Genomic DNA, 24,109 nt, shown 5'->3' on the forward strand with positions numbered 1-24,109 from the left:
GTGCGGCGAAGTCGGTCTATATCGCGTGACCTTGATGCTGTGGCACGTGGCGCCGCGCGCGCCGCGCCGTTTCCTCTCACGAACTCTATCACGATCAGCTGATACGCGCGGTTTGTTTCTTCGCGTGTTGTTCTACGCGTTATTTATGGGAAATGTCGGCGAATGACGTAACTGGAGTACGCGAACGTGACCAGCCCGTTTTGCTTCATTCTGCTTGCTCGATGCCGCGGCGCGGCGCGGCGCAGCATGTTTCTCGCGCTTGTAGCTTGTAGAGCTAGAGTGAAGAGTTGCGTAGATCAGTGACGTTGACCGCGTTGGACCGCGTTGACCGGGAAGACCGCGCGGAGCCGGAGACCGCGGCTTTCTACCCGGGGAACTGGGCTACTTGGGATTCTTGGGAATACTCGGCATCAGGGATGACGTAATTCGATAGAAAAAGAACGGTGACTAGTCCTCGTGTTCGGGTGATCCGTTTCAAGGTTAGGTCCACCATCGGAATTAACGGGTGGCGAAACTAGCGACGGCTCCGTGCTCATCGTCGTCGTCGTCGTCGTCCCGTTGTTCTATTCTATACATTCGTTACGCGGCGTGTCAGGTGTGGTCAGGTGTGGTCAGGTGTGGTCAGGTGTCGGGTGTCGGGCTGTGTCGCGCCGCCCATCTACGTGACTCCGTGCGTACTCTGACGAAACGAAAGGTAAGTCAGCGCTTCGACGTGATACGCGATCGTGGTCGTGTTATTTTATTAGCGTGTACATCCGCTGCTCTTGGTCTCGTGTAAAATGAACATGCGTACAAATGTAGGGAGGAAAAAAACACATGCGCAGCTTAAACGTTCAACGAGCCGCTCTCTGCGAAGAGAGGATCTCAACGCCGTCAACTGACGCTCTATTTCAGCTTTATTTCAGCGTGGAACAAAGTGGAGCAAAGTGGGACAAAGTGGCTCCCGAGTCTGAGGCCTCAGGCCTGAGGTGAGGCACCAGGCAGCCAGGCAGCCAGGCACCTCGGCATCTCCGTGCCTCTGTACTCAACTGTACCGCTGATGTAAGAGACTCGTTCGAGTTCTCGTTGTGCAACTACGTTATCTGACGACGTAAACTGTAGCACGGCAAATGCACGATACGTATATTATACATTTCATTTATTCGCTTATGTCAAGACGTGTTATCTTTGTATCTAATGCTAAAGTAAATGCTGCGAAATCCTCCGTGGTCGGAGAAGACGAACAAAAAGCCGAACGTCTTTCAGTTGTTTGCATAGTTAAAAAAGAAGTTTCGTTTGCATTTACGGTGCGTTTATACTTGTAAAAGTATCTTGTACTCTACGTAGAATACAGTTCTTCTCAACACACACGCGTAGCTCAAGTATTACTGTCGCGACGTTCTAATATCAGAAGCATCGCGACAAACTAACACTACGAAACATTTTGATACCAGCTGTATCCCTGCTTGATATACGAAGCGCCAATGATGTTGTACAACAAAATTATTGGATGACGCATGATCCGCATGCGAAAAGTTTCAGCAGTCGCCAAGTACACACAAGAGTTTGTCTCAAAGGTTTAGTTGTACTGTGTAACTTCGTAGATATAAATATCTTTATTTTTTAAGAGTTGCCCGAGAGAGACGAGGATCAAAGTACGAAAAAGCTACGGACGTTGCGTGAGAAGGAACGAGAAAGGAACAGGCAGCAAAATGGTCTTCGAGTCGATCATTGCCGAGCTCCTCAACAAGGTGATCGGCGAGTATATTGAGAACTTGGACTATACGCAGCTTAAAGTCAGCCTTTGGGGAGGTAAGAACGCACACTCGGTATCCCCTACGCGCTATCGTTCAAAGACACGTGTTATCTTGTGTATACGAAACCCTTTGCTTTCAGGTGATCTTGTGTTAACGGACTTGTTAATAAAAGAGTCTGCATTGGACGTATTGGATCTTCCAGTGAGATTGGAATATGGTCGCTTAGGTATAAAAATTGCGTTATTTGTTTACGTGTATGCAACGTATATATATATAACAGCTAAAGCTGTTAAATAAATAATGATAAACTTGATATTGACCGTTGAGACTGTACGGTACGATACATAGAATACTGTTTTGCACGAAAATGCTTTCAGGGAAATTAATACTGAAGATTCCATTCAAAGATATGTGGAATGGCCAGATTGATGCGATAGTCGAGGAGCTGTTTATTCTGGTAGTGCCTACAAGTCAAGTTTCGTATAACGAAGAGAAAGAGACGAAAACGCAATTGCAAGCTAAACGGGCGGAACTCGCGAGGGTGGAAAAGAGGAAACAATTGGCGGACATAAAATGTAACTAAACATTTATGTTTTATACATATAAACTAATGTAGTAGTCTAAACTTTCACACGTGTGTAAATGATATAACGTATATACGTTGACATTACTGTTCTTCAAACGTATTTTAAATATTCGTACGTTTTATACGATTAACGTGAGCGTACAGACCTATGTGCGGAAATGTCTTTTAATCCCTACGCTTTAATTTTTTTTACACGTGGATTTAAAATCTTTTAACTTTTGCAGCGCAAGAAAAATTGGACGATTCGATGGTTGAGAAGCTGATCGCTCGCATGATCAAGAACATTCACGTAGAGATCAAGAGGATTCATGTACGGTACGAGGACCATGTCACCTTTAAAGAGCATCCGTTTTCCGTTGGCTTCACTCTGAGTACCTTTGTCCTCGAAAGCTGTACAGCGTCCTGGGAAACTACTGGCAATCTGAAGGAAATGTATGCCATTCCGCAGATCTTTAAACTGTGCGGTCTCGACGGACTGGCCGTCTACCTCAATACAAGCGTGGAGCAGTATAGCAAGAGCTCGCAGTCTTCGTATTCCACTCTTTTTTGTAGTGGCATCGCAACTATGGACTATACACCAACAGGTTATCAATATCTGCTAGGACCGATCAACGTCAAGTCCAAGCTCAGACTTAATCCCAAACCAGAGTCCGACGGTAGCACGTATACCATCCCCAAGGTGACTTTTACTCGAGACACTCTTGGTCTTCTCACAGCTGTGAGAAGCTTTCAAACTAGGTTGACGGACTTTATATTTTGCTTTCTCTCCCCTCGCAGGTATGGCTGGATCTGGAGATGCAGAAATTGCGGATTGGCTTAACAAAGCGTCAATATCAGACCTTGGTGCGGTTAGGAGAGGGCCTAGATCACGCGCGGAAAGCCGCGCCGTATCGGAAATACCGACCAACGTTGACATCGTATCGCGGCCACTACAGGGAGTGGTGGTATTTCGCGTATACCTGTGTCCTCGAGGAGACCGTGCGACGGTGTCGTCGTAACTGGGCGTGGGACCACATGAAGGAGCATCGTGACAGTTGCCGCGCCTACGCCGAGGCTTATCGGACAAAGCTGACGACGAAGAGGTCGGCAAAGGAGATTGATGAACGACTGACGGATTGTGAAACAAAATTGGACATTTTCAACCTGGTAATTATCCGACAGCAGATAGAGATGGAAGTGGAAAGACTGGCGGAGCAGGAGAAGAGCCTAAAGGCGAAGCGAGGTTGGTTCGGTTTTTTGTGGACCAGTTCGCAGGCCGAGGAGACGAAAGAGCTCACGTCGGCTGCAGCCATCATGCGCAGGTTTGTTGTAAAACAACACGCAAGTTGATCGAGTCGAGCTCTTACAAGTTTTTGAATACTATTAGAGGTTTCTAGATACTTGAACCATTTTATAAACGTGACTTTACGGAGCATCATGTACGTATCACATTAACGATGATTTAGATTCGAGGAGGCGATGACGCCGCAGGAGAAGGAGAAGCTCTATCGGGCAATTGATTATCAAGAGAATAGCGCGCCCGCACATTATCCAGAGATGTACGAGATGGTTGACACACGTTTCCTTCTACATGGTTTGCAAATCTCTTTGCTGGACACGGACAAGGAGCACCCGTGCATCTTGGACTTGCAGCTACACGGCGTACGAGCAGGTTTCAAGTCGCGGCCATCCGCGAACGCGATCCTCGTCACTGCTTCTATCAGCGACATGAAACTGCTAGGCGTGACGCAGAATGGTCGCGTGCCTTCGCTCTTTAATCCGGAACACGGTAGCTCTGATAGCGCCCTGCTGTCGGTGTCCTATGAGAAGAATCCAATCGACAGGCTGTGCGGTGATCGTGTTATTGTCAAGTCTCGCGCCGTCGACATCATCTACGATGCGCAAACTATTCTAAACGTGGTCGACATGTTTAAGGTATTCTTTTCGTTTCGATTCTCGAATGCGGGATAGCGTTGCAGGAAATCCTAAAATGAGGAAACGTTCTGCTCGCCGCTGCCAGAATTTTCCATGAGTTCTTCTCTCTTCGTATATCTGTTGCGAACCATTTCTTTTTTTTTTACATGAATATTTTCCACAGGTGCAAGACTCTTCGACGCTGACGCAGCTGCAAACAGCCGCGGCGGAACGGCTAGTGGGCTTGAAGGAAATGTCGGCGCTCGGATTGGAATATGCTATACAAAAACATTCGGTGTTGGACATACAAGTGGATATGCAAGCGTCGCAACTTATCATACCGCATGGCGGTCTCTACGAAGACTCAAAGGCGTTGATTGTCGTGAATCTAGGTAGTCTAAAGATGCATTCCTTGGAGAAAGGCAAGAGCGACATGGCTGGTGCTAGCGTTAAACAACTGGTTAGCATGGGCAAGAGCGAAGAGGAAGTACTGCTGTATCTGAGGGAATACAGCTACGACAAATTCGTTTTGAAGATAGCCAACTTTCAAGTAATGATAATAGCGTTCCACAAAACACGTGATACTATTTTATGTATATGTATTTTGTAACAAACTGCTATATTCTTAAAATTTCGTTGTTGCCAGGTGCTGATCTCGCTGCCGAATGAAGAGTGGCGCGCAGTCTTGGCAAGCACCGAGAGTCCCCTGACCGTGCTCCATCCAACTACATTGGAAATTCAGTTTCACAAGTGCCTGGTGACGGACGATCCTTTGTTGCCAAAACTACGGCTCCTCGGTCACCTGCCGTCAGTTGCCGTGAACATAACGGATGTTCGACTGCTACAAGCGCTCTCAATCGCGCAGAGCATCTTACCCGAGGAGGAAAAACCCGCGGAGTTGCAGCGTATCTCCCTCTCCAACGCCGTCTCGCAGCTATCGCTGAAGGAGCTTGGCACCACGATATCGAGCATCGCCGACAAAAGGAAACAGCAGCAGGAAACTGCCGCCGCGTCGATGAAGCAGACCACTGACTTGGAGATGAAATTCGAGATGAAGGAGTTCACGCTGTCAATGTCCAGACAACGAGGCGACGACGCCGCTTCAGAATTCATCAGGTTTGCGACGCACGCGTCGTTTCCATCTTTTTGTCCCCATTACCTTACACGTTAATGAACGTTTCACGTAGCTCCGACGAGAGCCTCTCTGACGTTACTCGTTTCTCTCAGATTACAGGTGCTACAGCTGGAGGCAGAACTGCTACAACGTACGTACGATCAGAAGGTGCAGCTGCGGTTAGGCGGCGTGCAGATTCGGCAGCTGTATGAAACGCAGGAGATCTTCATGGTCAACACGCCGATGTTGGCCGGCAGAGATGAGTATTTGATCGTCGTGCAATATGTGAATGTGAACAAACGCTCGCCGGAGTTTGTCACGCGACACGGTTCTGTCGTGAAGCTGCTTCGACTGGAATTCACCTCGCTGGACGCGCTGTTACATCAAGAAGCGCTTATCGAGTTGCTGCGCGTTAGCACGTACATTCAGGACCGAATGAACTCGCTCGAAGGTGCTCAGAGGAAGGAAGTCGAGCGTCCTCGACCGACCTGTTTGACTTCTATTCAGGAGGAGACTTCTGGTTTTCTCAAGGAGCAGTTACAGAAACAAAGATTGAGACCCACCGGAGGTGGACGACGCAGAAGGCAAATCGTTGAGTGTATCGATTTAAAGGTGAACGCTAAGATTGGCTCGATCAATCTCAAAATTTCCAGCGCCGCCCGGGATATTACCGCGCTCTACGTCGAGGGTATCAGCGCCAGTTTTCTCAGCAAGTCCTCGTATTCGCAAATGAACGTCGATCTGGTCTCGCTCAGCATTAAAGATCTCAATCCTTCTTCCATGTACAGGGATATCGTGGCTGTGGAGGGTACCGAGTCTTTACAAATCCAAACGGTGATGTACAACATTGAGCACGGGGAGATGGACAAGAGCAACATGTCCGTCAAGGTGATTATGGGTTGCCATCGCATCGTCTTTTTAAATGCATTTGTTACCAGCATTATAACGTTCCTCAACAACTTTCAAGCGGCGCAGAAAGCTATCAAAGACGCATCGGCGGCGGCGGCAGAAGCCGCGAAGACAAACATCAAGGACGTTCAAGAAAGTGCCTCGCGCATTGAGCTGAGTGTTAAAATCAAGGCGCCCGTCATATACGTGCCGATGAACTCCAAGAACCAGCATAGCTTGATGCTAGACATGGGCAATCTCATGGTATGTAACGTTTTCAAGAAGCTAGAGGTGACGAACGAGGAAACCGGTGAATGTCCCGTGGTAGACGAAATGAAGATCGAACTGCAGAATTTGAAACTATCTCGAGTTCGACTTAACATGGAGAAGTTTACCAGCGAGAACGAGGTGCTGCTGTTGGAACCGGTAACGTTTACGCTGCTAATGAAGCGTAATCTATCTACCGCTTGGTTCACCGCCATTCCGGACATCGATATGTTTGGCAGATTGAACAAGATTAATCTGCTATTGAGTAAAGAGGACTACGCTACGATTTTGAAAGTGCTGGAGCAGAATCTGGGCGAGACCGTCGAGGACTCGAAACCCGTGCAAGCCCTGCCCGCCGCCATCAAGTCCGACGGCGGCGGAGAGCTTGAGATCCAACCGGCGTACAAATATGAGATTGACGCATCGCGAGAAGCACCCGCGTTGGACGCACAGGAACGACACGCTCACACCGCCGTCAAGTTCGAGTTTATCATGGACAGTCTGGTGATCAGTCTCTTCACCGGCGGCTCCAAGTTGCTGCAGTCGCAGACATCGCCGTTGCATCTGCCCGAGTATGGACTGGCGCGCTTCAGTCTCACGCACTTTGCCGTGAAGGGCCGTGTGTTTGCGGACGGTCTACTGGCCACGTCGATCCTGCTGATGAACTGCACGCTGGACGACATACGACAGAGCCGAGAGGGCTCGCTAGTGCGAATCATGGAAAGGACAGGCAGCGCACCATTTTCAGGATCCTCGCCGAACGAGGATCATATCGACAAAGAACACACGGCCAGGAGTATGCTGGACGTGACAGTGCGCCAGAGCCCGAACGACACGTTCGCCGACGTGCGAGTGTTCTCTTTCAGCATCATCGTGTCCCTCGATTACCTCATGAAGATCAAGGATTTCTTCGATGTGGCTGTCGCGAACAAGACAGCTCGTACTTCCTCCTCGAGAAACGACGCGGTGATGCCAAAGAAGAAACCAGTGCAACAGCAGTCGACTGCTTTGACGCCCAAGATGTTAACTGTAAATCTGCACGTGGAAAAGCCGGATATTATCTTGCTCGAGGACATGGACGATATCAACTCGAATTGCATAGTACTGAATACAGAATTGTTGCTGAAAGTGCGCATCATGGGGGAGCACCAGGTGATCGCGGGCTCCATTAAAGATCTCTCGCTGCTGACAGGGATATACAATCCTGTGAAGAGGGCCGATTGGATTTATCAGGTCTTGAGACCATGTAGCATTAGCGTAGCCGGTTCCACGCCGGAGGGCAAAGGACTCCATTTAGAAGTCTGTTGCACGGACATTCACGTTTCTGTTTCGCCAGGTGTAATCGAAATATTGACCAAGGTCATTCATACGGTGACGAGAAAGGAGGAAGAGGACAAAGAACGTGTTAAGCTCGAGCCTACGTACGAAGGATTGTGGATCGTCACGCCCTTTGAAGAGAATACGTATTGGTTCTTAAAGACAGAAGTTGCAATGGAAGCACTCGAAGAGTTTATTACGTATCCGGACGACGAGCGTGCGGTGGCGGCGGCGACGGCGGCGGTGGCTTACAAGCCCGAATTGGCAATTGTCTCGGCGCCGACGATCTTGTTCACCCTGGAGGCAGGTGTCGGCAACAAAACTCTGCCCATGTTGCTGCTTCACGTGAGTTTCCAAAGTACGGTCAACGATTGGAGCACAAAATCTATGAGCGTAGACTGTACAATGTCGGTGATCATGTCGTATTATAATAGTCGCCTCGCGCTGTGGGAACCACTGATCGAACCGATAGAAAGCTCCGCGAACGGTAAACGCGTCTCGATGCCGTGGGAACTGAAAACCAAAATCCAATTTAACGACATAATGCTAGACTTGAGAGGTGCCAGTGCGGCGATTAGCCCCATCTCGGAGAGCGAACCCGAAGAGCTACATCAGTCCACTAAGATGTCCATTGACGTTACGTCCTCTGATACGTTGGAGATAACCGTGACGAAGACGTGTCTGGATGTACTGAAACAACTCGGCCATTCGTTTTCCTCGGCTATGGAGGCCAGCGGGAAAGGGCCAACCAGAAAAGTGGCGCCGTACGTGCTGAAGAACGAAACCGGCTTGGCGATAATACTCGATCTGGAGCACAGTCTCTTCAAGGTCATTATACGGAGAAATCTAAACGTTCTTTCCGTTTGCCTCGTCATCTGTCTGTAATATATAAATGACAGTCTTGAATATAAAAGACAATGTTTCTTATAGATTTTTGACGATGGCGCGAGACGAAGGGACCACACGGACTCGTATATGGAAGTGATCCTTGAAACCGGTGCGTCGATAGAGCTCGCGTCGAAGACATCTAAGCTGGCGGACACGCGTCTTCTCGAGCAGTTGAAAGTGAAGACCGTGAAGGACAGAGAGGACAGTAAATTCTCTATATCTGTAAGTTATTATATAGACGTATCGTGTAAACGTGTAGGGCGTTGCGATTTCTTTGACGAATCTAAAGTAACGCGTTTCTTGATAAAAATGTCGAAAACAGTTCTCGACTGAAGCGCGACTGAAGATAGCTTTCAGATTCCACAAAAGTTCATTCACGTATATATATAAGTATGTCAAAACTTTGAAATTTTTATCAAGGAAACGTTGAATCTCCAAGTCACGAAATCTATTCTCAATATGCGTATCACATATGATACAACTTGTTGACGTTATGTACGCAATAGGACGGATAACGTGACTATTTTATCATTGCATTGCCATATTAATTAATTTGACATTTATAATAGTTTAAAGGTATTCAAGGCAAACTGGCGATACCTGTGTTGAGAGCGGATCGGAGATTCTTCTCTTTGAAGCACCGAAAGGAGGGCTCCGAGGAATGGGGTATCGTGTCGGATGTCATTGTGGAGGAGGGTAGCACACGTGTCACTCTTAGAAGCATTCTTCAGGTATAAATAGAGAAAAAACATTACTTTTTATCAATAATACGCAGTTTCCGCGTGTTGTAGGTTCACAATCATTTCGCGCAGCCGATATCCGTTTATTATATGACGAAACGTGGAAATGAGGTGGAATGCGTGGGCACAGTGGCACCGGATGAGAAGCTCAATTTACCCCTAGATGCCGTGTACACCCCGACCAACATTTACTGGCTGTTTTTCAGCGTCGATGGGTACCGTCGCATTTTTTGACCGTAGTAACATTATTTTATTTTGACTATTGCACAAAACTATTCACGGTAACTTTGTAAATATACGATAACGTATAAAAGCGTAGATAATAAAAAATTGAAATACATATACGATGTATTTTTATAAGATATTAACACGAGGGAACTTTGACATACAAACGTTTCAATGACTAGATCTCTACGTTACTTTAGATATATGGTATCAGTTGAGCCATTCATATGGAAGGACCTGCAAAAAACTGTTTCCATGACGAAACTATTGAAATGCGAGTCGCGATCCAAGCAGGATGCTACAGAACCATTTTACATTCAGGTCAACATTTTTTTCTTTTATTAATATACGTTCCATGATGAAATATGTGCGTACTTGTCGCCTAAGCTTGGATACGTGCGTCGAGTTAAACAAGTTGACGACTGTATTCTTGGTTAATAACAAATAATAGAGAACGCCATCCATATTTGTATACAGGCTGTAGGAGAGATCGAGCAGGTATATTTCGAAAATACCACTCGTCACACCATGGCTAGTACCGTCTACAACGTACATCTGTATCCATCCGTGTACTTGAAGAATTTCCTACCAATCGACATCATTATCTGCTTGCCTGGCACTGCTCAGGAGAGCTTACTCGAAGCAAGTGCCTCTCTGCAACTTCCTACGATTGATCCAGCCAAGTCGAATATAATAATTAAGGTAGAATATACACGTCACGTGATAAAACGTTAATACGTGTATAAAACTTGATAACTTTTATTACGATTAAAATGTGACGTTCAACAGACGTCTCTAGGATTTTAGGATAAAAGACGACAATATAACAATCAAAATAATAATATAAAATGTGTGAAATATATTTGTTTGGTAAGATTTAAAGATGCGTGCCATTTATTTTTTTAAGCGAATAATGTGTATTACAGCTACCCACGTACCTCGAGAAAGATTGGTCGTGCAAAGGAGAGATCGTGGCAAACCCACCAGAGTTCGCGGTTTGGTCGTTCGAATCTTTCGACAGCGCGCAGAAGGTGATCCTGGATCTCGGAATGCATACGTCTTACAAGCACAGTTCGATCGTCATGGCGCTGTATTGTCCCTTCTGGATGCTGAACAAGACTGGTTTAATGCTATCCTATAGAGTATGTTTCCAGCGATAATCTCGTCGCTTTTTTCTTGGTAAACTTTGCCTCTTGTGGCATACGCGTTGCACGTTATTATTAATTTTTACATCTGTCAAAGAAATCTTTCTCTAAAGCTTTCCAAGATTTTCAACGCTCAGCCGAACCATTTTCTAAAGAGCTCCCTTTCGTTCGACTCAAACATTGTGAAATTCTTTATTAATATGCACTTTTCTTACGTCATACATACTAACGTTTGCTTCTTCGTCCGATCTTCAGCCTTCTCGTGTCCCTCTCAGCCCCCCTCCTTCTCCGCCTCGAGCTCGTTAGTGTATCGCAATACTAACCAGCATCATGCATCTTGCCTGCGTAGAACCCTGTATTCAACATGCTCCATTATTTTACAGAAATCAAGTAAGGGTGGCAAAGAGCATTCGAGTCCGATCAAGGTAGAGATTTCCTGTTATCGTGCCGCATTCGTGTGCTTCTCGTAAATAGTTATCTCTAGTATTATTAGCAAACGTAGCTATCAGAATTTTGTTTAATCTTATACACGTATTTGGCTTCGTGATAATAATTATAAAATAATTTTATGAACACGCATCATATACCACTCACGTATCAAATTTTGTTGTCGATTGGATATCGATATTTATCGCTCTATATTCGTAAAAATGTACATGCAAACGTCTTTCAGAACGTCGTATCCGCTATGAAACCCCATCGGCAACGCGCACAGTACAGGAAGAGGAAAACGCGCGCGGTGACGCATCGTTTTATTTCAATATTATCGCTGTTCTCGTGCTTGTGTTCGCAAACGTATCACGTCGTGTGAAATAACACGCGTCTAATCTAGTCGTGTCGCCGGAATTGAACGCCGTAACGTGTGTTAGATTATCATTGTGTTACTCGTATTGTGCCAATTTTTAACACGTACATTTTATCGAACATACGTCGCACTCATACGTAAACGTTAGCTTGTTCACCATGTGTACGTGTGCTTCATCACACACGCTACGTCATTTTCTGTTCTCTTTAACCCCAAGTCCCTTCTCTTCTCATTTAATTTATATTTAGATTTTTAAAATCATTGCGTTCTTGTGTGAATATGGCGACGCCACTCGATCCTGGATAGTGTCTGGGCGTTTTCCTCGTTTGCGTTTTTTCTAGATATTAGACGTATAAAAAAAATCCGCGTGCAATGCAAAATCGAACAAGTTATGTATAACGAGCTAATATTATGGAGGTGTTTGTTACTTGTTTTTATTAACTGCATGATGTACCAAAGGACGTATTTTTGACGAACTGAACGAGAACAACTTGACGCGATAATGCTCTTTCCAGACAACGGACGATTACTTAAACATCTTGTACCATCCGGAGCACTTTAAGGGACCTATTCTGTTCTCGTTCCGCTCCAAAGCCTTCTTCGGCAAGAAGAAGGCCATGATCAGAGTCGAGGATGGAGAGTGGTCCGACAAATTTTCCATCGATGTCGCGGGCAGCGAGGGTGTGGTAGCCTGCAAGTACAATGGAATGACATATCAGGTTCTTACATCGATCTTTTTTATTTATTAGAGCGTAGAGTATATTGACAGGTAGAATATAATAATTATTTCATATACATAACGGCATACCTACATACATACATACGTACGTACGTACATACATACACACATACATATATGGAACAAGGATATATATGAAACAGTAAAGACTGTAGAATAAGAGGGAAAACAAGTAAAAAGTACAACGTATAAACGATAAAACTCTCGTTTTTTTTTGTGACAGATCGGGGTACACAATCAATTGACATACAACTTGTTGACCAAGCAGATTACATTTACGCCCTACTACATACTTATCAACAACGCAGATTTCCTCATAGAATGCCAGGAGGGCGATCGACCAGCCGATCCAATGGCCAAAGTACGTTAGATATAAGCACGTCAATTACTGTATCGCTCAAATATCTTAGTGAACGTATTGCACTACAATGTCACTCTGCTGCATGCCAAGGTACCTCCTGGTGAATGCGCGGCCTTGTGGCCAAGAACCGAACACGAGGACAAGACTTTGAAGGCCAAAGTCGCGGGTCAACCTGAGAAAACCGCGGCGTTTATTTATACCGATAGCCATACGACTCTGCTGAAATTGGACAATAAGGCACGTAAGCACAGGAAAAAAAAAAAAAAAACGTATATTACATATACGTTATTTATAAAGTTCTGGAGCACAAGAAGACCAGAATAAATACGCAAGTATTTATGTGTTTCGCGTTTTATATTTTTAACAAAACCTTTTGCACACCACAGTATGGAGGGATCAATGTGGACGTGCAAATCAGCGAGGGCGGCGTTTACATCTCCATGTCGGCCTACATTCCGGGCAATGCGCCGGCTTTGATCGTCAACCATACGCCACATACCGTCACGCTATGGGAAAAAGGTTCAATTAACGTTAGGTATGTTGTGGAACGTCGTCCAAGTGATGGTTAAACTTGATGCCAGGATGCAGTAACGTATCCCATATATTAATTTATTTATATGACGCACGCGCGTGTGTGTGTGTGTGTGTGTGTTTGTACCGTGACAGGTCTGTACAGTCGTACAACAGAATGTTTTATACTTGGGAAAACCCGGCGGGTCCACGAAAATTGGTTTGGGAGGATAACAACGGCAAGGAAATCGAAGACAATCTTCGCAAGGTAAACGGGAAAGATAACGGAAAAGCCGAGAGAAATCGTTGGTAAAAGTGAAGGCGACGAATGAACGCCTGTCCTCGTTTCTTTTCCAGGATACGCTTGGTACCTTCGCACTGCCGGATATAGACGAGAAACTGTTTTACGTCTCGTTTCTGGACGGTACTCAGCGAGTGCTGCTCTTCACTACAAATCTGAAAATCGCCGAGGATTGTCAGCTGGCCGGTGACTTGGAAGTAATAGATCAGGAAATCACGCTGAACATTCACGGTATTGGATTCTCTCTCGTGAACAACATCACCAAGTCCGAGCTGTTGTACATGTCCATTACCAGGTGAGAACGCGTGCGACTTTTTTACCATCTTTTATTTTATTTAAATATATCCCGCCATTTTTCAGCTTTAAACACGATGTTACGTCTATTCGTATACACACGTGTTAAATGTTTATATAATACGTACGTGGTTTAACGTTGATATTACTCGACGAAATGATGTTTATCCTCTTAATACGTATGCTCGTGTGTACGATTAATGTGATTCTCGTATAATCCAGCTCTGGAATTATATGGGAGACGCGTAAATCTCTTGGCGGCCGATGGCGAGCGTTAAATATCAAGGAAGTTAACGCCATCGAGGAAGGATATCAACGCTACATTAGAGACGTGCAAATCGGCAGGGACGCTGACTACCGGGCAATGTTGGACCCGAAACTAATGGTAAAACAAAATGCTTTCACTCACGCGAAGCTTCTAAAGCCCAGGATCTCGCGTACGTTTTGGCGTAAGAAGCAGAACTAGAGATTGTTGCGTATGAATATATATATATATATATATATATATATATATATATATATATATAATACGTATTTTACATTCCTAGGTGGATTATCTGAATATGGAGATGCTGAGGCCGCATCGTAGATACATGCGACGTACGTTTCAAACTGGGCTTTGGCTACAATATCGTACCTCAGCGCATCAAGTACAGCTGCACGCAAAGATCAATAAGCTTCAGATCGACAATCAGTTTTCCGAGTGCGTCTTTCCAGTTATATTAGCTCCAGTGCCACCGCCGAAAAGCGTCACGCAGAGTACAGGTATCACGTTATATTATTTGTATGGCGTGAGAAACAACACGTTCCTTTCGCGTGCTCTTTTGTGCGCGGCCGTTCACGTCATATTCCGTGTATACACTACGGAAAGCAGACACGGTCCCGACGTTTGTATAACGTGTACGTTCTTTTCGTCTTTGTTTCTGTAGTCGTGAAACCTTTCGCGGAGCTCAGTATGGTCAAGCGCCTGTTGGAGTACAGCACCGTGCAACAATTCCGATACTTTAAGGTTCTCATACAAGAGTTTCACATCAAGGTGGACATTGTCTTTATAAATGCAATAATGGGCCTGTTGGAAGCGGACGAAGTCAACGACGCCCAAGAGGTGAGATATGAACGTGAGGCGGGCGCGTGAGATTTATTTAGCGTGTTTTAGGATATATAGAACATCATCTCGTTCGTTCATTTCAGAGTGCTTTATTCCGTACAGACATGAAACTCGTTAACGAACCGTTACTGTACCACGTCAGTCTCCGCACCACGGCCGAGCAAAAGAACTTCTTCGATCTGCTGCACTTTTCGCCTCTCAAGGTGTGCCTGTCGCGCGTTTTATCATGTGACGACAAAAATCCTATATGTAACATCTACCCTGACAGTCGAGCCTTTGCTTGATTTTTCTTTCTTTGTTCATACAGATACACGTCAGTTTCTCAATGACTGGAAGCGGAGGAGGACCCTCAGCGTTGCCGCAAGTACTCAATGTGCTGTTGCAAGGAATCGGCGTGACGCTGACGGATATCAACGACATTGTGTTCAAGTAAGGTTTTCAACTTGATGTAAGAGGTGTACGCGTAGTAGAGGTATTTTTTAAGAACGTACTAGACTCGAGATCTCAACGTATACGCTTAACGTTCTAAAGCCTCGCAGTCTTCGATATTGTACAGCGTGCTACATATTTTCTAGGATTATAAAAAAGTTCTTTTATTTTGGCACAGATTGGCGTACTTTGAGAGAACGTATGTATTCATGACGCACAAGCAGCTTGTTTCCGAGGCGAGCACTCATTATGCAGGCCAGGCGATCAAGCAGGTGTACGTACTCGTGCTGGGACTCGATGTGATCGGTAATCCATACGGGCTCGTGGTCGGGACGATGAAGGGCATCGAGGACCTGTTCTACGAACCCTTCCAGGGGGCCATACAAGGTCCGGGAGAGTTCGCGGAGGGCCTGTACCTCGGGGTGCGCAGCATGCTGGGCCATACCGTCGGCGGAATGGCGGGCGCTGTGTCAAAAATCACGGGAGCGATGGGTGTGTGTCTCTCGCGCACGGTGTCCTTAAACGTATATTCGATTAAAAAGGTTGTAGGCGCCTACCTTTGTGCGCTCGCAAAAAACGTCGTACACTATGACGAAAAATGTTACACTCGGTTTACGCGTAGTACGGTTCACCCGACAAGTTTTCGCTTTAATTTTTTTTTATTTATGTTGTCTTTATTTCAACTGCCGGTGTATAAAGTAAGTATATAAAAAAATATATATATATTATATATATATATTACTCGCTTGCTTTCGTAGGCAAGGGTATAGCTGCTCTGACCTTCGACAAAGATTATCAGCGAAAGAGGCAAGAACAGCTTAACAAACAGCCCGCTAACTTACAAGAAAGTCTCGCACGAAGCGGAAAGGGTTTAGTCATGGTAAGATCACGGGTTACGTATTTTCGTGCGTACGTACGTTGATACATCTAGGACGTCGTTATCTCACTTGACAGGGTGTCGTCGATGGTGTAACGGGTGTAGTAATGAAACCCATATCAGGGGCAAAGGAGGAAGGAGTAGAAGGATTTTTCAAAGGGTTTGGAAAAGGTGTTGTTGGACTCGTTACTAGGCCTACGGCTGGTGTTATCGACTTTGCAAGTGGTTCCTTTGGAGCTATCAGACGGTATGGCTCGTTAAGTATGCAAAAGTAGTCTTACGAACTTACGTCGTAAGACACGTGAACGTTGGACGTGTTTATAACGTAGCCTACGTACGCTATACATGTAATATGGAGCGTACCGTGTAACCGTTGTTTTAGAGCCACCGAGCTGGGTGAGGAAGCAAAGAGAGTACGCGCGCCTAGATTTCTGCAACCGGACAGTCTTGTTAGACCGTACATAAAGGATGAAGCCGAAGGCACGAAGATATTGAAGGTAAGACGTTTAGTCTTCCAAGTATCTTTGATATACTTTTATCTTTAACGTTCAGCGAGATGTTTCGTTTTTAGTAGGCCTATGCTCTATTATAATGGTACATTTCTATAGAGGATGTATTATTACTTTATATAGAATTATAAATATTATGTATGTATAGAAATGAATAGAAAAAGAAGACGTACGATGCTCTTTAGGAAATATTATTTTATACGGTATAATATTCTCTATAAAAAATTATACGGACGTAAATTTTACACGCAAGTTTTTCTATATGAACGAAATATGAGATTTCTTTTTCATAGGACGTGGAAAAGGGGAAATATGCGCAAACGGACGTTTACGTCTACCATGTGTTTATCAACAAAGACGTACTATTACTCACCGACAAAAGATTATCGTATCTCGAACACAGTGATTTGTTTGGTGGTTGGCGGGTTAGTAACGTTATTACGACTTCGTACAGTTAGTAGCTATTTATTACATTGCGCACGTACCATCTTCTCTTCTCAAAATAAAAGAAATGGCTATATATCTCGGTTTTTCTCATTTTTTTTTCCAGGTTGACTGGAGTCATACTTGGAACGAATTCAGCGAACCGGCAAGAGTCGTAGAGAAAGGTGTACAAATTTTTACCAAAGACGCTACTAAGAGAAAGAAACTCGGTGGTCTATTCGGCAGTGCGGATCAATCAAAGATACTTTTAATAACTGATCATAATATTAAACAGGTACGTCGTACCAGCTAGTTGTATAGTTTCGCGAAAGTATTTCCTATTAAAATATCATACGTATATGGAGGGGTGAAAACCATATAAGGTGGTGTAAGTCAACGTTTTAAAAATATTTTCTCGTGTGCATGGCGGCACGCTGTAATAATATATAACGTGCATCTATATACGCACGCGAGAAAATATTTTTAAAACGTTGACTTACACCACTGTGGTTTTTACTCCTCCATATATATACGTACTTTGCATCATATGTGATGTATAGTTTATCATATATTTTATCTCACGCGTTGTTATCTTTCCCATAGTTGTTGTGTGGTAAAATACAAGAGCAGATTACGCACGCTGGAATATAATAGCGATGCACAAACGTAAAAGAAAAAACGTGCTTGTGCGCTTCGAGCAACAGAAGAAAGTAAAAAGGCGAAAGAGAGAGCAAGCGAGCCAAGCTTCTTCACTTCCGGAACGTTTTGCGAGCGACTTTGCACATTTTCTACCGACATTATTTATAAGACTGATACCGCGTAACGCGCAACACGCTAATATAAAAAGGACGGCTACGTACGCGACTAAGAAACCGTGAAAGAATGTACGGAATCTTTCTTACACTTCACTATGCAACTGTTCAAAGCTTTTTTGCTCGCGGTATCTGCGTACCGACGGAACAATGTTAGCGCGGTGCGAAAGCGTCGTCGCCGTCGTCTTTCAAATAAAGTTGAAAATGAAATATTACGTAGCTTTGAAGTACGTTTTCTTACGCAAGACAGTAAAATGTTAGCTTCGATATGTTTTCTCTAAAAACGTTGTCACGCCTTTTTTTAAAAAATTCCAACGATTTTATATTAAATGGACGTTCATAGAAAATAATCTTTTGTACTAATAGTTGCACGATCTGAATATCGCAAAAGAGAAAATAATCTTTTAAACGTTATACTCGTAGTAGGACGACCACGCGCGCGCGCGCTTTTTATTCGCGTGAGCGACGCGTTTTAGTCACACAAGAGTTACCATTTCCATAGTATCGTTAAGAGCCAAGTTTACTACGCGCACAAAATGGACGTGCGCGCGCGGGGACATAAGAGTAAGTAATCCCCGTGCGTGTTATAAACAAGTAAAGCGAAAAAGAATGACAAGAAAGTGACGTTTATTTTGACAAACTAAAACGTAGCAGTACAGTAAACGTATATACGTACTTGTTGAAGTATTATGCAGATTCTTTATGAAAATCCACGGAACCGGTATTGTTTTATATTTATAGGATTTATTTTAGTTAAACACACACACACACACACACACACACACCGCTAATATGTCGCCGTGTTCACACACATCGTAACGCGAGCGTCATCACTCAAATGATACATACGGTACGTAATGCGTGTAGATGATGAAAGTAAGTAATATTATACGCTTACGTATCTTCCTGCTGATGCTTCCGGGCATCGAGTAAAAGTATTAAAAAGGGTTTGCCACGACGGCCCGTGACGTATCGCGTAGATGCCGTGTTAAGACGTACGAACGTTTAATACCGAGCTTTAACGCCTAACGGATTGTGTATCGGTGATACTTGTACCTCGTTTTATTCTTTTAACGCTAGTTAATACGTACGTAGACGTAAAACAAACTAATAAAGATGACGCTAGGTGGACGTATTTAAGTTTTATACGACGTAACGTACGTGATCTTGGTAACTACGTCTTTTTCACTCGCGTTCATGGAGAGTTTTACGTAAAGCCAAAGTAAAAGCATACAGAACTACGTTCATTCGTGCAACGCACGTTGTTACGTATATATGTATAGTGTGCACTGTGTGCTTATTATGTATTTAATTAACGTAACTGTACAGTTCTGTTGCAACCGTCAATAAACGTATTACAACTGTATTTTCTGTATCGTTCATCTCTCTTGTGTGCGTCGTATAATATTCCTAAAAATAAATGGTACGTGCACCCGCTGATATATTTAGTGCGCGTACTTGATTTGTATCGTATATTTGTCCATTTATACCTTCATTTGTTAATCGTATAGCTGCGCGTGAATTGTGTGTGACTACAGATTCGGCTATATTCGGCTATACACGTAGGCATGTTTAGGTATTATTCGTAATACACAACATAACGCGGAGTAGAGCAAGAGGTTCGATATATGTTAACGAGTACGTCTATTCGGCCTGTCCAATGCGGTCCGACGAAACCGATATCGAAGAACAGCGGCGTCCACAGCCGATCCCAGGTCCTCCGCAATTACCGCCGTTAATCAAAGGCCAAAAACTGAAGAGCGTGAGTGACATTTCGATCATGCGAATCTTAAGCGGGTTTTAATTTTCGTTGAATTTGGCGCGTTGCCAGATTCACTTATATTCTCTTCTAAAATTCTGCAAAAGAACGGTCTCAACTGTTTCGATAACGTAAAACTTCTTCAACGCGGTTGTCTTCTCGCTCTGCGTTTTTAATTAAAAAAATAATACGCTTGATATAACGTCTAAACGTTCGTTTGTTACGAGTAGTGTACGCAAAAGGCGTCGCCAGCTTAACACTTTCAGCTTACGAACTATTTGGATTCCAGGGACCGTACACCGTCACGGTGACTGACGAGATGGTAGCGCAGAGGGAAAGGGAGAATCTGGAACTGTACAAGGCCTGGGTGCGGGAACAGCGCAGGAGAAACATGCTGCCGCAGGAGGAGGCCGACGAGTTTATAGGCGACTTCAAGGACGTCATCGTCCGGAGGAGCTTTGTCCGCAAAGTCTTCTGCCTCCTCACGCTGCAGCTAATGTTTACCATCCTCGTTATATCTATCTTTATGTTCGTGTAAGTATACACCGGAGAAAAACGTATCTCGACGATCCATTCTTTAATTCTATTGTATTGCGTCGTATTGTATATATATATATTAGTGTGATTTTTGGACGTACTTTTCAGGGATGAAGCGCAGAAGTTTATGATGGTACACTGGTATCTGTGGATTGTTGCCATGTAAGCTAAGGAAGGTTCAAAGATCTGCGTTCTTGTCTGCGCTGCGCTCAGTTTTGTTAGGACTATATTAAATGGAAAGGACGGAGAGGGAACGAGCAGATGATATAAATAATATTATGATTAACGATATGATATCTAAAATATCTATTCAACAACATATTGTAATAATATATGTTACATAGAACGTAGATCGTACATATCAAACGTATCCATTTTATATTTATATATTGCACGACTCTCTCCATGCTATCTGTTCGCACTTCATTCTTTTTCGTTATATAAGCCTAAAAAATCGTCTATTACTTATAATCACTTACGTGTACCGTTTATTTTGTAAACTTTAGTTTACGTAAGACCGTCGTTTGTATTTTAGGGTGTTCTTCATCGTCGCGTATTGTGCCATAGCCTGCTCGGTGCATGCTAGGCAAACGCCACCGTTCAATTACATCTGCCTATTTCTACTGGTACGATCTCTCGGCATTTTCTTCTTTTCCTCGCAACGGCGTGGTACGTTCTGTCTACGTAACGTAAACGTAATCCGCTTAAATCTCTCATGAATCGCAGACACTAGCAATGTCGTACCTGGCCGCCTTCGTCTCCGTGTTTTACAGCATCGAGGTGATCCTCATCGTTATGGGCATGACCGCCGCCGTCACGACAATCATAGCTCTTGTGGCAACATTCTCCAGGGTAGTTCTCTCTCTCTCTCTCTCTCTCTCTCTCTCTCTCTCTCTCTCTCTCTCTCTCTCTCTCTCTCTCTCTCTCTCTCTCTCTCTCTTTCTCTCTCTCCCCCTCCCATATCTTTATTCTATACTTTCGTCGCACGTTCATGATATTTTCATGATTTAACATGTGCGTCACACTGAAGCTTGCATGAAACGTTTTTCACTGTATATGTTTATACTTGTCGAGATTCACGATACATTATATTTCCCGTTTTAATACATGTTAATATATGTTACGTCCTGATTCAATGCCTGTATATACCTATTTATATGTGTATATACATATATTGAATCAGGAATATAATACTTTTCAGAAATTTTAGTTTCTGCGAACGATTTCTTTAATTTATTTCCATTTATACTAGTTGTAAGTATATTAGACAAAGAAACAGAGAGAGAGAGAGAGAGATTGGAGAGAGATACGAGCTGGGACGAGAGAGCGAGACGACGCAGAGTGACGAGAGACGAGAGAGAGTTTTACTCCTTCATATAGACGATGGAAGAGACGAGAGAGATGAGAGCGCCGAGATGAGAGGAGTCGAGAGAGACGACGAGATCGATGAGAGAGAGATGACAGAAGAGAGATGATGGAGAGAGAGAGGAGAGAAGATCCATTGAGAGAGAGGAGAGGAGAGAGAGAGGAGGGAGAGAGGAAGAGGAGAGAAGAGAGAGAGAGAGAGAGAGAGCGAGAGATGAGAGAGAGGAGAGGACGAGAGGGAGAGAGAGAGAGGAGAGAGAAGAGAGAGAGAGAGAGAGGAGAGAGAAAGAGAGAGAGAAAGAGAGAGAGAGAGAGAGAGAGAGAGAGAGAGAGAGAGAGAGTAAATAATAAGAATCGTTATTATGATGAAATTACAGTTTGACTTGACAATGAGGCCAGGCTTGCTGATGGTGATTGGCGTGGTTTCGATCGTAGCCATTTTTACATTGCTAATAATCCTGCTGTTCACTCACGTACGTGTTTTACGCCTGATAATCGCTATCATTGGAACGCTCCTGCTGTGCATGGTCAGTGTATTTTGAATTCTTGGAAAACTCTACGCGACACGTAACCGTTACATTTTAAGTTGACGACTTTGCAGTTCCTCGACGTCTTACATCATAACATATATCTAGAAGCTGTATATATTACGTTTACGTTAATTGCAAATGTATTTCTTTAAATTTTCTCGCGTACAATACATCTTATAATATTAATTCAATGTGGCACGTTACAAAAATATACGGGCACGTGTGTTAACAAGCTATATACTATACTACGAAATGGATAAAACAAAGTAAAATAAAAACGTCAACTGCGCGAAAGTCACGCGGGAACTTTGAATATACAATATATATTAGGTATACGCATGTACGTTACTGTAATAGATATAATTAATAAGTAGGCACGAGCGTGCAATATTAAAACGTGTACGTTTCATGCATTACCGTTTCAGTATCTCTACTTCGACGTGCAAACGATCATGGGTGGACGCAGAATAGACGTGAGTCCCGACGAGGTTGTCTTCGCGACAACGCAGATTTACGTCGATATTGTACTGCTGTATCAGTATTTGCTCATGTTCATGGGATTCTTTCACCGATAAAAAAAAAAAAAAAAAAAAACAACGTCTTCGATATATTGTACTTACGTATATTTCAATACGTAGGTCGTATACACTTACATATATTTTTTATGTACACGTATACATGCGTATACGATGTATGCGTGTATGTATGTATATACATATTACATAATATTTATATAAACGTAATAAAAATAAATATATAATACTTGTTATTTTTTCTCTTTACTTTAATCTACGTATATAATTTAATAATAAAATAATCTTATATATTGACATTTCAAAATTAACGCATACGAATATGATAATACAAATCAAAAGCGAGCAGCAGTTCTATTTGTATGCGTTACGTTACTTAATTTTAAAATCGTTGCCTTTATATTTATTGTATGCAATTTTTAAAAATTGTTGCATTGTCAAACCGCACACGTCAATCCTGCATTATCGACGGTTGATATAATGACATTGATGATAATGAAGTAATTTTTATCATCATTATATGATATATGACAACATATATTATGACATATTATATGATAAATGATATCTACATTTATAAATGATTTCTACATTTATAGTGTTTCGTAACTTTATGACCAAAGTGGTAAATTTATGGTATAAGTGGATTTAGTTGCGTGTAATTGTAGTTTTACGATTATTTCACGCAGCGCTATAACGATCACTAACTTAACCTGACTATATCCTTACCAAATTCTAAACCAACTTGATGATATTTAAAGAATTAATAATTAAAATTTAAATATAAACAAAATTTATAAAACAAATTTTGAAAAAAATAAAATTTAAAAAAAAATTTTAGATTTACTGGCCATATCTGGACTATACCCTGACTTTGCCGACCATTCTTTTCTGACCATTTCCTAACTTTTTCGAACATTCTTTCCTAACCACCCAAAAAATTTATTTTTGATTATTTTTTTACCGCCCCTGACTTTTCCCAACCGAAAAAAAAAATCATTTCTTTGCCGCAAAAAAACCATTTCCTCGCTGGAAAAAACCATTTCCTTGCAAAAAAAAAAAAGAAAAAAAATTTCCTTACCACAAAAAAAGATTTCCTTACCGCAAAAAAAGATTTTCTTACCAAAGAAACTATTTCCTAACCCTCCAAAAAAATTATTTTTTTTACGAAAAAAAAGAAAGAATTTCTTACCGCAAAAAAAGCATTTCTTCACCGAAAAAAAAACATTTTGCCGAAAAAAACTTATTTCCTTGCCGCAAAAAAGCCATTTTCTTGCTGGAAAAAATAACTTATTTCCTTGCCGGAAAAACCATTTCCTTGCCGCCAAAAAAAACATTTTTTCACCGCAAAAAAAACCCATTTCCTTACAAAAAAAAACACCATTTAAAAAACATATCTTTGCCGAAAAAAAGACCAT

General features: G+C 43.1%; 2 protein-coding genes and 1 long non-coding RNA gene across 10 annotated transcripts; 2 read left to right on the top strand and 1 right to left on the bottom strand.

The window, feature by feature from the left end:
• The first annotated feature begins 90 nt into the window (after window positions 1-90).
• Vps13 (vacuolar protein sorting 13C) lies at window positions 91-19,333 on the top strand. 4 transcript variants are annotated; one of them, XM_077409874.1, is made up of 37 exons: window positions 91-694; window positions 906-1,041; window positions 1,608-1,791; window positions 1,876-1,962; window positions 2,114-2,311; window positions 2,547-3,001; window positions 3,100-3,623; window positions 3,768-4,236; window positions 4,400-4,765; window positions 4,862-5,331; window positions 5,443-8,629; window positions 8,732-8,911; window positions 9,259-9,420; window positions 9,481-9,644; window positions 9,855-9,975; window positions 10,132-10,356; window positions 10,581-10,796; window positions 11,183-11,224; window positions 11,473-11,538; window positions 12,120-12,323; window positions 12,567-12,704; window positions 12,795-12,941; window positions 13,091-13,239; window positions 13,371-13,482; window positions 13,572-13,810; window positions 14,032-14,194; window positions 14,358-14,574; window positions 14,739-14,914; window positions 15,001-15,120; window positions 15,225-15,346; window positions 15,525-15,838; window positions 16,105-16,226; window positions 16,301-16,470; window positions 16,606-16,720; window positions 17,026-17,157; window positions 17,283-17,450; window positions 17,759-19,333. In XM_077409874.1, exons 3-37 carry the CDS (start codon window positions 1,692-1,694, stop codon window positions 17,804-17,806), a joined length of 9,888 nt encoding a protein of 3,295 aa, XP_077266000.1. In that variant the 5' UTR covers window positions 91-694; window positions 906-1,041; window positions 1,608-1,691; the 3' UTR covers window positions 17,807-19,333. The 4 variants fall into 4 exon arrangements, 3 of the variants coding, with proteins under 3 accessions (XP_077266000.1, XP_077266001.1, XP_077266002.1); XM_077409875.1 differs by lacking the exon at window positions 11,473-11,538; XM_077409876.1 differs by lacking the exons at window positions 11,183-11,224; window positions 11,473-11,538.
• On the bottom strand, window positions 10,147-11,653 carry LOC143899537 (uncharacterized). Its single transcript, XR_013257531.1, has 4 exons — window positions 11,394-11,653; window positions 11,030-11,152; window positions 10,593-10,887; window positions 10,147-10,318 (listed from the first exon to the last, which is right to left on the bottom strand). It is a non-coding gene; the product is annotated as an uncharacterized LOC143899537 (long non-coding RNA).
• Window positions 19,262-22,920, top strand: LOC143899533 (protein lifeguard 1). Of its 5 annotated transcripts, none has more exons than XR_013257527.1 (8): window positions 19,262-19,390; window positions 19,544-19,729; window positions 20,016-20,260; window positions 20,372-20,425; window positions 20,799-20,932; window positions 20,990-21,115; window positions 22,006-22,101; window positions 22,584-22,618. XR_013257527.1 is itself a non-coding variant. In XM_077409884.1 (8 exons), the coding sequence occupies exons 1-8, from the start codon at window positions 19,388-19,390 to the stop codon at window positions 22,731-22,733; spliced, it is 1,005 nt and encodes a 334-aa protein (XP_077266010.1). In that variant the 5' UTR covers window positions 19,262-19,387; the 3' UTR covers window positions 22,734-22,920. The 5 variants fall into 5 exon arrangements, 4 of the variants coding, with proteins under 4 accessions (XP_077266010.1, XP_077266012.1, XP_077266014.1 ...); XM_077409884.1 differs by having other exon boundaries at window positions 20,799-20,889; window positions 22,006-22,155; window positions 22,584-22,920; XM_077409886.1 differs by having other exon boundaries at window positions 20,799-20,889; window positions 22,584-22,920.
• Window positions 22,921-24,109: the final 1,189 nt, after the last annotated feature.

This window comes from Temnothorax americanus, unplaced genomic scaffold (genome assembly GCF_048541705.1).
Source record: "Temnothorax americanus isolate GAGA-0224 unplaced genomic scaffold, ASM4854170v1 Scaffold271, whole genome shotgun sequence".
NCBI lineage: Eukaryota > Metazoa > Arthropoda > Insecta > Hymenoptera > Formicidae > Temnothorax > Temnothorax americanus.